At 29.4% G+C, this 14321-nt stretch overlaps 1 protein-coding gene across 12 annotated transcripts in view; it reads right to left on the bottom strand.

Annotated features, from left to right (window-relative positions):
* LOC119600465 (cAMP-dependent protein kinase type II regulatory subunit) overlaps positions 1 to 14321 on the bottom strand; it is a 49174-nt gene that overhangs the window by 27586 nt on the left and 7267 nt on the right. Inside the window, exon 1 of one of the 12 annotated variants that reach the window (XM_037950691.1) lies at positions 4751 to 4966. The exons of 10 other annotated variants lie outside the window; for them this stretch is intronic. In XM_037950691.1, coding sequence (XP_037806619.1) covers positions 4751 to 4860 — 110 coding nt within the window. In that variant the 5' untranslated portion in view covers positions 4861 to 4966. Of the gene's footprint in view, positions 1 to 4750; positions 4982 to 14321 lie in introns of those variants that run through there. One more of the 12 variants, XM_037950690.1, reaches the window with a different exon arrangement.

Here is a 14321-nt window from a genome sequence, read left to right on the forward strand (position 1 = left end):
TTACTTATGCGTCTACGATGAATAAGTATTTTGTTGAAAGAAAACTACTACGAATAAACAAAGATTGTTGTATAAAACTAGAAATAAAATGAAAAATTTTTAAATAAAAATCAGCAAACGAGTAGAAACAGATAAAGTTTTAAGCACAAACACCTTCACAAACAAATAAATAAATAAATAAACAAACAAAACCTACAGCGAACGGCAGCCGCAGTAGTAGTAGTTGTTGTTTTAGCAGTAGAATTATTTAGCCAAAATACATTGATATTCAGACAATCAGCTAGTAGTTAGCCAATATGTCTGTCAGTACGTCACTGCGACAGTTAATCCGTCATTATGTATTTGTATTTTTTTATAGTACAACACGCAGACACACAGCCTTAAAGTGGTCTTATGGGTCAAGGTGGTTTGGCTTATTGTAGTACCTATACAAATGAAATGCGAATACAAAATGAAAATAAACAAACAAAAACAGATACGACACAATTAGAATTATAAAAATAAGTATTTTTTCAAACCCTTTTTAGAAAAATAAAGAATTATTTTACAATTTCTATTTTAAAGAAAATGTTTATTTTTTACTAAAATACCGAATTTGCAAGTAAAAGTATTTTAAGAGAAAAAACCCAAAACAAGTGGTGACAAAAACAAATTCAAAACAAACAAAAAAATTTTAAAATTTAGATCCCGCAAATACAGACATCACCAAATCGAAATATTTTACACTCTTTAGGGTCGGGATATCATATTTATCCTTCTCACAAATTTGAAGGGCATAAGAACTTAAATACCGGCACCATAAAACGTTTCATTTACCAACTCTGCATAAAAACAGGTTTTTACAAAAACTCCCGACATTCGGAATTTTAAAAACAATCTCAAAATCTTGGAATATTTTGTTATAACAGGATTTATCAGTTTTGGATTTTTTCAATTTTAACACATTTGAATCAGTCTATTGTAAATGCAATTTAGTTCATAAACATTCACAATCGCTGCTGGCGGCTGATAGTTATAGAACAGCAGTAGATGTAATCAATTTGAATTAAAATAGATTTTAATGGCCTGCAATAATACTCGATGTACTTTTAGAAGAATAATATAAATATATTTATTAGCGACCGACTTAAATGAAAATTGGCAAATTTGACATTTTTCATAAATCTTAAATATTTATTAAAAGAGAAAAATATTTTTTATTAAATGTATTCCAGCAATAGAGAAAGTTTAGTAAAGTGGAAAATTTAATAATACTAATTAATAACAAAAATAGTACTTTTTGGTCTTAAAGTACTAAACTAATTCTCCGCTAGACTAGATTGTAGACTAGACTATAGACCAGACTATAGACTAGACTATAGACCAGACTATAGACTAGACTATAGACCAGACTATAGACTAGACCATAGACCAGACTATAGACTAGACTATAGACTAGACTATAGACTAGACTATAAACTAGACTATAGACTAGACTAGACTAGACTATAGACTAGACTATAGACTAGACTATAGACTAGACTATAGACTAGACTATAGACTAGACTATAGACTAGACTATAGACTAGACTATAGACTAGACTATAGACTAGACTATAGACTAGACTATAGACTAGACTATAGACTAGACTATAGACTAGACTATAGACTAGACTATAGACTAGACTATAGACTAGACTATAGACTAGACTATAGACTAGACTATAGACTAGACTATAGACTAGACTATAGACTAGACTATAGACTATAGACTAGACTAGACTAGACTATAGACTAGACTATAGACTAGACTACTAGACTATAGACTAGACTATAGACTAGACTATAGACTAGACTATAGACTAGACTAGACTATAGACTAGACTATAGACTAGACTATAGACTAGACTAGAGACTAGACTATAGACTAGACTATAGACTAGACTATAGACTAGACTATAGACTAGACTATAGACTAGACTATAGACTAGACTATAGACTAGACTATAGACTAGACTATAGACTAGACTATAGACTAGACTATAGACTAGACTATAGACTAGACTATAGACTAGACTATAGACCTAGACTATAGACTAGACTATAGACTAGACTATAGACTAGACTATAGACTAGACTATAGACTAGACTATAGACTAGACTATAGACTAGACTATAGACTAGACTATAGACTAGACTATAGACTAGACTATAGACTAGACTATAGACTAGACTATAGACTAGACTATAGACTAAGACTATAGACTAGACTATAGACTAGACTATAGACTAGAACTATAGACTAGACTATAGACTAGACTATAGACTAGACTATAGACTAGACTATAGACTAGACTATAGACTAGACTATAGACTAGATTATAGACTAGACAATAGACTAGACTATAGACTAGACTATAGACTAGACTATAGACTAGACTATAGACTAGACTATAGACTAGACTATAGACTAGACTATAGACTAGACTATAGACTAGACTATAGACTAGACTATAGACTAGACTATAGACTAGACTATAGACTAAACTATAGACTAGACTATAGACTAGACTATAGACTAAACTATAGACTAGACTATAGACTAGACTATAGACTAGACTATAGACTAGACTATAGACTAGACTATAGACTAGACTATAGACTAGACTATAGACTAGACTATAGACTAGACTATAGACTAGACTATAGACTAGACTATAGACTAGACTATAGACTAGACTATAGACTAGACTATAGACTAGACTATAGACTAGACTATAGACAAGACTATAGACTAGACTATAGACTAGACTAGACTATAGACTAGACTATAGAAGACTATAGACTAGACTATAGACTAGACTATAGACTAGACTATAGACTAGACTATAGACTAGACTATAGACTAGACTATAGACAAGACTATAGACTAGACTAATAGACTAGACTATAGACTAGACTATAGACTAGACTATAGACTAGACTAGACTAGACTAGACTAGACTATAGACTAGACTATAGACTAGACTATAGACTAGACTATAGACTAGACTATAGACTAGACTAGACTATAGACTAGACTATAGACTAGACTATAGACTAGACTATAGACTAGACTAGACTATAGACTAGACTATAGGACTAGACTATAGACTAGACTATAGACTAGACTATAGACTAGACTATAGACTAGACTATAGACTAGACTATAGACTAGACTATAGACTAGACTATAGACTAGACTATAGACTAGACTATAGACTAGACTATAGACTAGACTAGACTAGACTATAGACTAGACTATAGACTAGACTATAGACTAGACTATAGACTAGACTATAGACTAGACTATAGACTATAGACTAGACTATAGACTAGACTATAGACTAGACTATAGACTAGACTATAGACTAGACTATAGACTAGACTATAGACTAGACTATAGACTAGACTATAGACTAGACTATAGACTAGACTATAGACTAGACTATAGACTAGACTATAGACTAGACTATAGACTAGACTATAGACTAGACTATAGACTAGACTATAGACTAAACTATAGACTAGACTATAGACTAGACTATAGACTAGACTATAGACTAGACTATAGACTAGACTATAGACTAGACTATAGACTAGACTATAGACTAGACTATAGACTAGACTATAGACTAGACTATAGACTAGACTATAGACTAGACTATAGACTAGACTATAGACTAGACTATAGACTAGACTATAGACTAGACTATAGACTAGACTATAGACTAGACTATAGACTAGACTATAGACTAGACTATAGACTAGACTATAGACTAGACTATAGACTAGACTATAGACTAGACTATAGACTAGACTATAGACTAGACTATAGACTAGACTATAGACTAGACTATAGACTAGACTATAGACTAGACTATAGACTAGACTATAGACTAGACTATAGACTAGACTATAGACTAGACTATAGACTATACTATAAACTAGACTATAAACTAGACTATAAACTAGACTATAGACTATAAACTAGACTATAGACTAGACTATAAACTAGACTATAGACTATAAACTAGACTATAAACTAGACTATAGACTAGACTATAGACTAGACTATAGACTAGACTATAACCTAGACTATAGACTAGACTATAGACTAGACTATAAACTAGACTATAGACTAGACTATCGATTAGACTATAGACTAGACTATAGACTAAACTATAGATTAGACTATAGACTAGACTATAGACTAAACTATTGACTAGACTACAGACTACATTATAGACTAGAAAATAGACTAGACTATAGACTAGACTATAGACTAGACTATACACTAGACTATAGACTAGACTTAACTTTCAAACTATGTGCTTATTTCGCCATACCTGTATCCTTAGTAAAAAAACATAACATGAGTGTGACAATTTGTGGAAAAAAAAACTGAAAACACTTAAAAAGTTTCAAAATTTAATTAGAAAATACAAGTGTAGGCATGTGTGAAAAGATAAACATGATTTCCAAATCTCGCTCAGCAGACGACAGCGTGTGTTCATGTGCATTTTATAAATTTTATTGGTTTAAAATTGATAAAAGTTAAATAAAACTTAAAACATCATGTTTTAAAACTTGACTAAATGCCAAGTTTTATATGGCAAACTTTTCTTTTCAAATGGAATTGCAACGAACGGCAGCAGAATGGTTGAAGAAGAGCTCAACCAATAGGAGACCATGAGGATAATAAATTCAAACAATGAAGAAATTGACTTACGTAGGTGCCAGTGATGGCGGCGTCGGCAGTAGAAAATCACCAACAGCAGGATTGCCTGTAGTTTGAGATGATGCTGGATAATTTTCGTTTTCATTATTGTTATTAAACATTCTATTTCTTTATTTTCTTTTAAGTATGTGGCAAATAAGATTAGTATTGATTTCTTGCTGGTGTGCTATTTTTCTTTAAAATTTGTCTAAAAGCCAAAAAAAAATATATTTTTGGTTTTTTTCTCAAGTTGATTATAAAATTGTCATACTGAAGTAGTATTGACATATTTTTTTAAAAATCATTTTTTACCAAATGTTCTAAAACTTGATTATATATTTTTGTAGATTTTTTTTTACACTAACAAAAGTCTAACATTCACTGCTGGTTGGTAAATCCTATGAATTCATTCAATGTTCGTGAGGGATGTTATATCCGGAATAATATTACTCCCAAGATATTTGGATCTATTTTCGACAAAAGCGTAACAATGAAAAGTAAATCGCTAGAAAATCGATCTTTTACTAGAAAATCGATCTTTAACTAGAAAAAACGATCTTTCTGAAAATCGATCTTACACAAGAAAATCAATCTTTAACTAGAAAATCAGTCGTTAACTAGAAAATCGATCTTTCACTATAAAATTGTTTTCTCTAGAAATTAATTTTTAACAAATTGATTGATATTGATTCTAGGGTTCTATAACTCGACTTTCGAATAATCGAACAATCGACTTTTTGTCGAAAAAAGTCGAAAAGTCGAAGTCGACTATTTTGTTCCAAAAAAGTTGATAACTCGACTATCGTCTGTGAAAAAAGTCGAAAAGTCGACATTGTTAATAAAAGTCGAAAAGTCTGAAAGTCGAAAAAAGGCGATAAGTCGAATAAAGTCAAAAAAAAGTCGTAACAACTCGAAAACTCGAAAATTGTAGAAAAAAGTCAAAAATAGTCGGAAATTTTAAAAAAGTGGAAAAAAAGTCAAAAACTCTAAAATAGTCGGAAAAACTCGAAAAAAGTCAAAAAATAGTCGAAAAAATTCGAAAGAAGTCAAAAAGTCGAAAAAATTCGAAAAAAGTCGGAAAAAGTCGACTATTTATAAAATACTTATAGTCGAAAAGTCTAAAAGTCGTCTTTTAATTAAATGAAAAAAGTCGAAAAGTCGACTTTTCATAAAATGCAAAAAGTCGAAAAGTCGACTTTTAACTAAATGAAATGATTCCTCCTTTTCAAAAACAAATTCAACATAAAGATCAAGGCCTTTATTAATGCTGCAAAAACCCCGTTCTTAGTTCCCAAAACTCAAAATCGATTCATGTTTAATTTTTAGAACATAAACCCAATATTTGTAAATTTTATATTAAATTTATATTTGCCTAAAATGCAAAAGTTCACTTCACACGCTATTAAGCTAAACACAAAAAAAAAAGATTCCCAAAATATGTAATAATAATGATTTCAAGGAAAAAATTAAAAAAAAAATCTCAAACTCAGCAAAATAATCCCTTTCCTGGGTACTGTTATTTTAGCAAGAATTTTTAAAAATCTTCCACATGATTAAATTTTTGATTAAATTTATAACAAAAGATAAACTCACATACACTAAACATAAATAAAAAAATAAATGTAATAAAATCTGTGACAAAATATTTAAAAATTTATGCATCAAATTACAAAATGTGCAAAAAAACACACGACCCAAAACTATATAAAGTGAAAAAAGTGTTTTAAAAATATGATCATGTGCTTGTTGATATTTGTTATTCGTTCATACTTGTTTGTAACACAAACATTAGAGACAACAACAGTTGGTCAGATAAAATGACCTTCACAATTTATGTTATTGTTGTTGGTGTTATTGCTATTTGATTCACACTAAATTTATTATCGATACTTAAATGTTCTATATAAAAAAAAAAAAAAACAGCATCAGCAGCAGTTGTTTAAATTTTACTTTTTTCATCAAAATAAATATAAAGAAAACTTAAATGATGTAATTTCACAGTTTTTATATTTTTATTTTCATGTTTTGTGCTCAACACTTGTTTTAGAAACCATTAAACTTTATTAGACCTGAGCAATTAAATAAACCAAAAAAAAATATTGAAAAATTTTTGCTTAAAACACGTTTAAGTCATACATTTTTCATAATAAAGTTTTTTGTTTGCTCAATATTTGTTTTCTTATCAAGTTGCACTAAATTTTTAGTGGAAAATGATAAAAATATTATAACAACAACTAAATTTATTCTAAAGTAGTTTCTAGTTAATGAAAAAATATTCTACTGGTATACATACATGCATATTGTATGTTTGTATGTAGGTACAACTTTATAAGATAGAAGTACGTTAAGTACGTAGTATATTTGTAGTTACTTAGCCTACACTCTTGAATATTTTGTGAAATTTAAAGCAGGAATGTTGGAGTATTCCAAAAATAACTTTTTCAAGTAAAACTTTATAATTTTATATAACTACAGTCGCGTTTATGGTAATAAGTACAATATAGTCTAGTCTATAGTCTAGTCTATAGTCTAGTCTATAGTCTAGTCTATAGTCTAGTCTATAGTCTAGTCTATAGTCTAGTCTATAGTCTAGTCTATAGTCTAGTCTATAGTCTAGTCTATAGTCTAGTCTATAGTCTATAGTCTAGTCTATAGTCTAGTCTATAGTCTAGTCTATAGTCTAGTCTATAGTCTAGTCTATAGTCTAGTCTATAGTCTAGTCTAGTCTATAGTCTAGTCTATAGTCTAGTCTATAGTCTAGTCTATAGTCTAGTCTATAGTCTAGTCTATAGTCTAGTCTATAGTCTAGTCTATAGTCTAGTCTATAGTCTAGTCTATAGTCTAGTCTATAGTCTAGTCTATAGTCTAGTCTATAGTCTAGTCTATAGTCTAGTCTATAGTCTAGTCTATAGTCTAGTCTATAGTCTAGTCTATAGTCTATAGTCTAGTCTATAGTCTAGTCTATAGTCTAGTCTAGTAGTCTAGTCTATAGTCTAGTCTATAGTCTAGTCTATAGTCTAGTCTATAGTCTAGTCTATAGTCTAGTCTATAGTCTAGTCTATAGTCTAGTCTATAGTCTAGTCTATAGTCTAGTCTATAGTCTAGTCTATAGTCTAGTCTATAGTCTAGTCTATAGTCTAGTCTATAGTCTAGTCTATGTCGTAGTAGTCTAGTCTATAGTCTAGTCTATAGTCTAGTCTATAGTCTAGTCTATAGTCTAGTCTATAGTCTAGTCTATAGTCTAGTCTATAGTCTAGTCTATAGTCTAGTCTATAGTCTAGTCTATAGTCTATAGTCTTAGTCTAGTCTATAGTCTAGTCTATAGTCTAGTCTATAGTCTAGTCTATAGTCTAGTCTATAGTCTAGTCTATAGTCTAGTCTATAGTCTAGTCTATAGTCTAGTCTATAGTCTAGTCTATAGTCTAGTCTATAGTCTAGTCTATAGTCTAGTCTAGTCTATAGTCTAGTCTATAGTCTAGTCTATAGTCTAGTCTATAGTCTAGTCTATTGTCTAGTCTATGGTCTAATAGACTAGTCCAAAGATAGTCTAATGACTACTGCATAACCTATTTCATAGAATACTCAATACTATAGTCCAGAGACTAGACCCGTCCATAGCATGGTCATTAGACTACTCCATAGACTAGTCAATAAACTTACTCATAGACAAGCCCACAGACTGGTCCATATTCTAGTTCAAAACTAGTTCATATACTACTACATTCATCAAACCTGTTCCTACACTTCTCAATACACTGGTTGATAGACCACTTAATTTACTAATGCACAGACTAGTCCGTAATTTAATATTTAATAAGTCATACTAAAAAAACTTATTACTTTTGTTCTTGCTATCACATCGCTAAAATTTTAAAAGTAATAAGAAAAGTTTTGAAAAGCATATGAAATTTTCTAATACTTAAGTTATATGTAAAATACACAAATATAAGTTTTAATAGGCAAAAACTATTTTTAGAATTTTTGCACTTTTATTACTTGCTAACTTTACGTTCATATGTTTCATTGATTTTTTTTTTCATTCACATTATTTAAAAACAAAAAAAATATTATTAAAACTAAACCAAATACTTAAGGTCAAATGTATAAGTGTACATATAAATACCACTTGACTTATTTTTGTAAATTTTGTAAAAGTAACCAACAAACTACTTTTATGAATAACAAAAATTTACGTAGTTAAAAAAATTTAAATTTCAAATTCATATTCAAATGTGATCTTAAATTATTCAAAAATATAAAGTCTGTAGTTGTTTTGGAAACCGTTATTAAAAAATCGGTGTTATTTTGTGATTTGCATTGAGGAAACTGTCCGTATTTGATTCAAGAGCCCTTCCAAGTTTTAACCAACAAATATAAGTTTTTATATGTATATAAAGTCTGTGTATATTTCAATATTTAATGAATAAGACAGATAAACAATTTTTTATTTACTTTCAGCTCTAGCCTAGGAATACTGATAAAAACAACAACAACAACAAATTAGCGGTCTTAATTAAATGAATTACGCTTTATATATATCCAATAATGACTCTTTTAACTGACCTTCATTTATAAAAATAAATAAAAAATTGGTCGTTGATATTTTTCTTCCTTAATAATATAACAGTTTAAATATTTAACAAATTATTTATGGAAAATACTTAATAAATTATTAAATAACGTAAGTATTTATGCGTACGTGCTCTATTGTTGAAGGTTGCTAATCATTCGTTACATTTACGAATTTTGCAAAATTTTATTTTTGGTTAAATTTGGAAGCGTTCTTTCGTACAAATTAATTGTATTTAATTGATTAATTGTGTGCAAAATAATTATTTATAACATTTTAGCAAAAAGTTGTTTGAAATACTTGCCTAAACATAATTGCGACTGTTTTGCACTAATAGACTATAGTATAGTATGACAATTAGGATCTGAAAATATTATTTTAAAGGAACTGACTCAGCCTATTGATGAACAATGAAATAAATTCTGGAACTAATCAAAAAAAGTCGTCTGGAATGGTCGAAAAACTGGTATCTTTTTGATTCTATTCGAAATTTTGACTAAGATAACACCGTTTTCCCTGGATTGCACATTTCATACAATTCATCAAACAATCGATCTTTTTACACAAAATTCGGTAATAGTGTTAAGCCGCAACTTTTATCAATATTATGTAAATAATTCAGAAACGATTCACACTCTAAAGACTAAGAAAGTCTGGACTATTTGTGAGTTAGAAACAGAAATAATCAACAATGTTTGAGAAATAGAACTGACTAGATGCTATAATCGAGATCCACAGTTAAGGGAAATATTTGTAAGACACCCTGTTCATTAAATTCTAACTTTTGTCCCAGTTCAATAATCTTTCGATTGCCAACAAACATTTTAGTTTAAAACTGCTAAATGAACTTTTACTAGAGTCTATTGTTACTTTTTCTTCCTTTTTTGAAATGTTATTAAAAAACATAAAAACAATAATAAAAAAATGAAACCACCGACATATTAAAATTTCATTTGTGGCCAAATGTATATAAATTTTAATAGAGTTAGACAGTATCCATGTTATACAATGTGTAAAAAAACGAATCCTAATCATGATTTACTTGCATGACGTTGCTTTTAACCTCATAAATGTAGGAGTGTTTGTATACAGTTAGTTATGTAGGTTTGCATGTTGTATTTATATAAACTGCATTACCCTTCATGTTCGATGGTGACAATGTATTACATTTAATTTGTACTAATCCCACTAGGGACTATTTACCACACTAACCATATTGTTAGTGTAGTATTTATATTTTTAGGAAATTCCCGATAATTTCCACTTCTCTTGTTGTCAGTTTCGTTGTCTTAAATTGACATCAGAATACCTCAAATTTGATAAGGCAGTAATTTCTAAAACAGCTCTTAAATTCAATTATTTTGAAAATTGCCGTTAAAAAGGTTTCAGTACAAAACACAAAAAAAACTTAAATTCGTTTTCGATGTGAAAAGAAATCGTTTCGATTCAAATCTTTTATATGTCCCACATACTAAAGGATATAAAAATGTGATAACACATTACACATATTTTACACTAGCCATCCTTGCCGTTTATACATATATACCTTCCTAATTGTATTTCTAACTAAATTATTGCCTAGAACAAGTTACATTTAACTATTCTAGATATTTCTTCATGTTTTTCAAAGTTCCAGCTAAAAAAAAATCAAAATCCTTATGAACGAAAAGTTGAAAGACATTTATTCATTTATATATATGTACATAGAGTTAAAGACACATACATATGTATGTATAACAAACAATCCTTATATATTTACATTTCCAATATCATGTAACCAAGTAAGAAGTAAATTACATGTACTAAAGTTGTAACTTCTCGTAGTCGAACAAAAATCTGGGATTTAGTTATACAAATGACTAAGCCAAACAAACATGTAATAATAGCAACCAATTATATGTTTGTCGCAATCATTTTTATAATTGTGCAGGTTTTCATAATACATACATACATATGTATATGCTTGTTTACTATAATCATATATGTATATAATTGTGGAAATCATTTGAATGATTGATTTAACATAAAATTATTGCGACAACTAAAAATTTCCAAATCTTACTTTTACATTTTAAATAATGTGGTATACCCTTTTCCAACGCGTATACAAGACTATTTTAGTTTATAAATACCCATGATCAGGGAAAGCAAATAATAAGCACATAAGTTATTTATAGGTTTCCTGAAATATTAAGAATTTGAGAATTGATTTGTCAGATATTTCTCTTATCGGAATATTAGAACTAAATTAACAAAATGTGTATAAATGTTAGTAGTTAGTGAAATTTTTAATACTTTTAAAGTTTATATCTTTTAGAATACTTTTCTGGCAACCCTGCTTAAGAGTATTATTTGCACAACTATTGCATGTTCAATGCATAATGTTGTCCTTTCAGTTAGGTTAAAAGTAAATGGAATAAGGCAATAATATTAGAAATACCAATATTGTTAATTTATAAATAGAAAAGTTATATATTTACCTACATATTAAAATATAACTAGGTCTAAAGCACGGAAACGCCTAGACAAATATATAACAAAAGTGACCAGATGTTTTGTTCTAAAAGCAAAATCTAATGGATAAAAAAATCGACAATTCGAAAACGATGTTTTTAAAATGGAGCCAGAATTTTCGATCAAACAGAAACCCTTTTTCGATCGAACAGAAACTTATACTGTTAAAAGATACTTCTTAAATCGATGTGACCATTCGAGTTTTCAAAAAGAATCCAGAATAGATTCCCTATAATACAAACATTTATTACTTCTGCAAACATTTAACATTAATTTAAAGTCAATTGAATTGATTATATGTGTTTGAGTTCCCAGTTTCCATTTGTATTGGACAGATGTATGTGGGTTAGTTAAGTAGTGTCCTTTTTTCATAATGATTCTAGTAAATACGTTTACCATACAATCGTAATGAATACAATAACTAATAATGTTTGTATATAAATTCATAAAATTGTTGATAAATTTATTTATTTGTGTGCATTTACTTCTTAGTAACCACAAGAGTTAAGGTTGGGTGTGTAAATGACGTTGAAATCAATTAACCGTTAAGTGCTGCATTGCAAATAGGATTTAGTTCTTATTGTTGAAGGGCTATTAGAGATTTTCTATTGAAAAATATTTAATAATATCGTATTTATTTTGTATAGTATACTCCAGGGGGGTTTGGATTGAAGTTTTCTTTTTAATGTTTTGTTTATATTTTGAATTCATACTGTTTTATTGACGCTTAGTCTAGTCCGTTAATAAGATATGTTTAATAAGGAATATATTTATAAACATAAAATATATTTGATTAGAGATTTCAAAAATTTCTAACATTTTTCGAAATTATATAAAATAAAGTATTGAATAGTGATTTTTACCAAACAATCCAGAAAAGTAATAAACAATTTTATTTGCAACACACTTTAATAAGTCTGGCAATAAAGTAAAGACCGAAAAATAAAACAAAATAAATAATTATAATTCATTTTATATATACAGGGTGGTTAAACTAGTGATAACACTTTTAACCGTCGTGTTACTAAATAAAGTGAAGTAAACTTTAACTGAAGAAACTAATATTTTTTATAAAACACTTTTTTATTCATATGGCTAACTCGGCTGGTTTCTCAGCAGACCCTCCGGCAGCCTATTACACAATACTTTGTTGATCGTTTCTGATGCTATCGGGTGATAGATCGGACAATATTAGCATTGAGGAAGTGGATCGTTTCTGTATTATTTACATAGCTTCGGTTTTTTACTGCCCCTTTCGTGTCTGTATTATTCACATAGCATCGTTTTTTACCGTCCCTCTCAAAAAAGTCTACACTCAGCACAATTGTCGTCACTAGTAACTAGTAAGACGGGTCATAGATCCAATAGAAGGGGTGTACCCAACATTAAACCCTATTGATGATATGAGGAATGTTCATTTCCGTGGAACATTCCCATCGTCTAAAGACCCATTCCAGTGCATTCCTTAACCTCTTAAAGTCGACCAACCGCACTACTGTTTCGGCAATAGCACCTAGGGACGAATTGGTTGTCCGAAGTACGACTCCATTATTAATTGACTAGACTTATTCCACTTATTGCGGCCCTGAACCTGATCTTTATCTAGCTTTAGGATAAAATATCTTGAAAAAAGAAGAATATACATATGTACATATAACAGAGTTCAAACCTTTATTTAGAAGTCGAAAGATTGTACTTTCAGATGACTTATAAAAAAGGAATTATTTAAAAGTGGGTTCGCTTGTGTTATCTAAGTTTATATTATCGATTTTAGCCCACAAAAAGTTGGTCGGTCTTATTCGGTATAACGATAAGTTGCACACTTTCGGCAACATCAGACACATTCTCGACCATATAATCTATACGACATCGGTAACTATTATATACTACTAGATATCTACAAGCAATTAAGTCTCGAGAACTCGAGATGGGTCGAGAAGAACTTCTTCAAAAATAATGCACAATTTGGGTAAGTTTGCAATACTTCCCAAAGTACAAATGCAAAATGGTTCATTTTAAGTTACGGCTTCATAATACTGCCTGATAGCTCAATCTTAGTATTGAAACTAATCGACCTTTGTCTAATTGTACCATGAATTAAAAAGCTATCAGCATTTGTAGAACCCTGTAAGTATACACACTTCAGTCCCACACAAATACGAGTGGATTTAATTTAATACATTTCAAAATGTTTATTTTCAAAAACAAATCTCGGTTTTTTATATACATACGTACATATGTATGTACTAATGTACAAAAAAAAACATGATTTTTTTCGCAACGTTTATCAATAAATATTCATGTACAACATTTATTGGAGAGAAGTACACTACAAGTGCTTGAGAGATACAATAACACTAATGTATCTGTAAGATACGCATTTTGCGTTTGATGTAGATACAAATCTATAGAAAACAAGATTTTTTATTTCAAAGAGATAAATTGTATTTATGGGAGATTTTATAAATGTGAGTTTAAAAGTATATCTAATGAAATAGA

This window comes from Lucilia sericata, unplaced genomic scaffold (genome assembly GCF_015586225.1).
Source record: "Lucilia sericata isolate MDLA Ls3-8-SP2 unplaced genomic scaffold, ASM1558622v1 Contig000115F_arrow, whole genome shotgun sequence".
NCBI lineage: Eukaryota > Metazoa > Arthropoda > Insecta > Diptera > Calliphoridae > Lucilia > Lucilia sericata.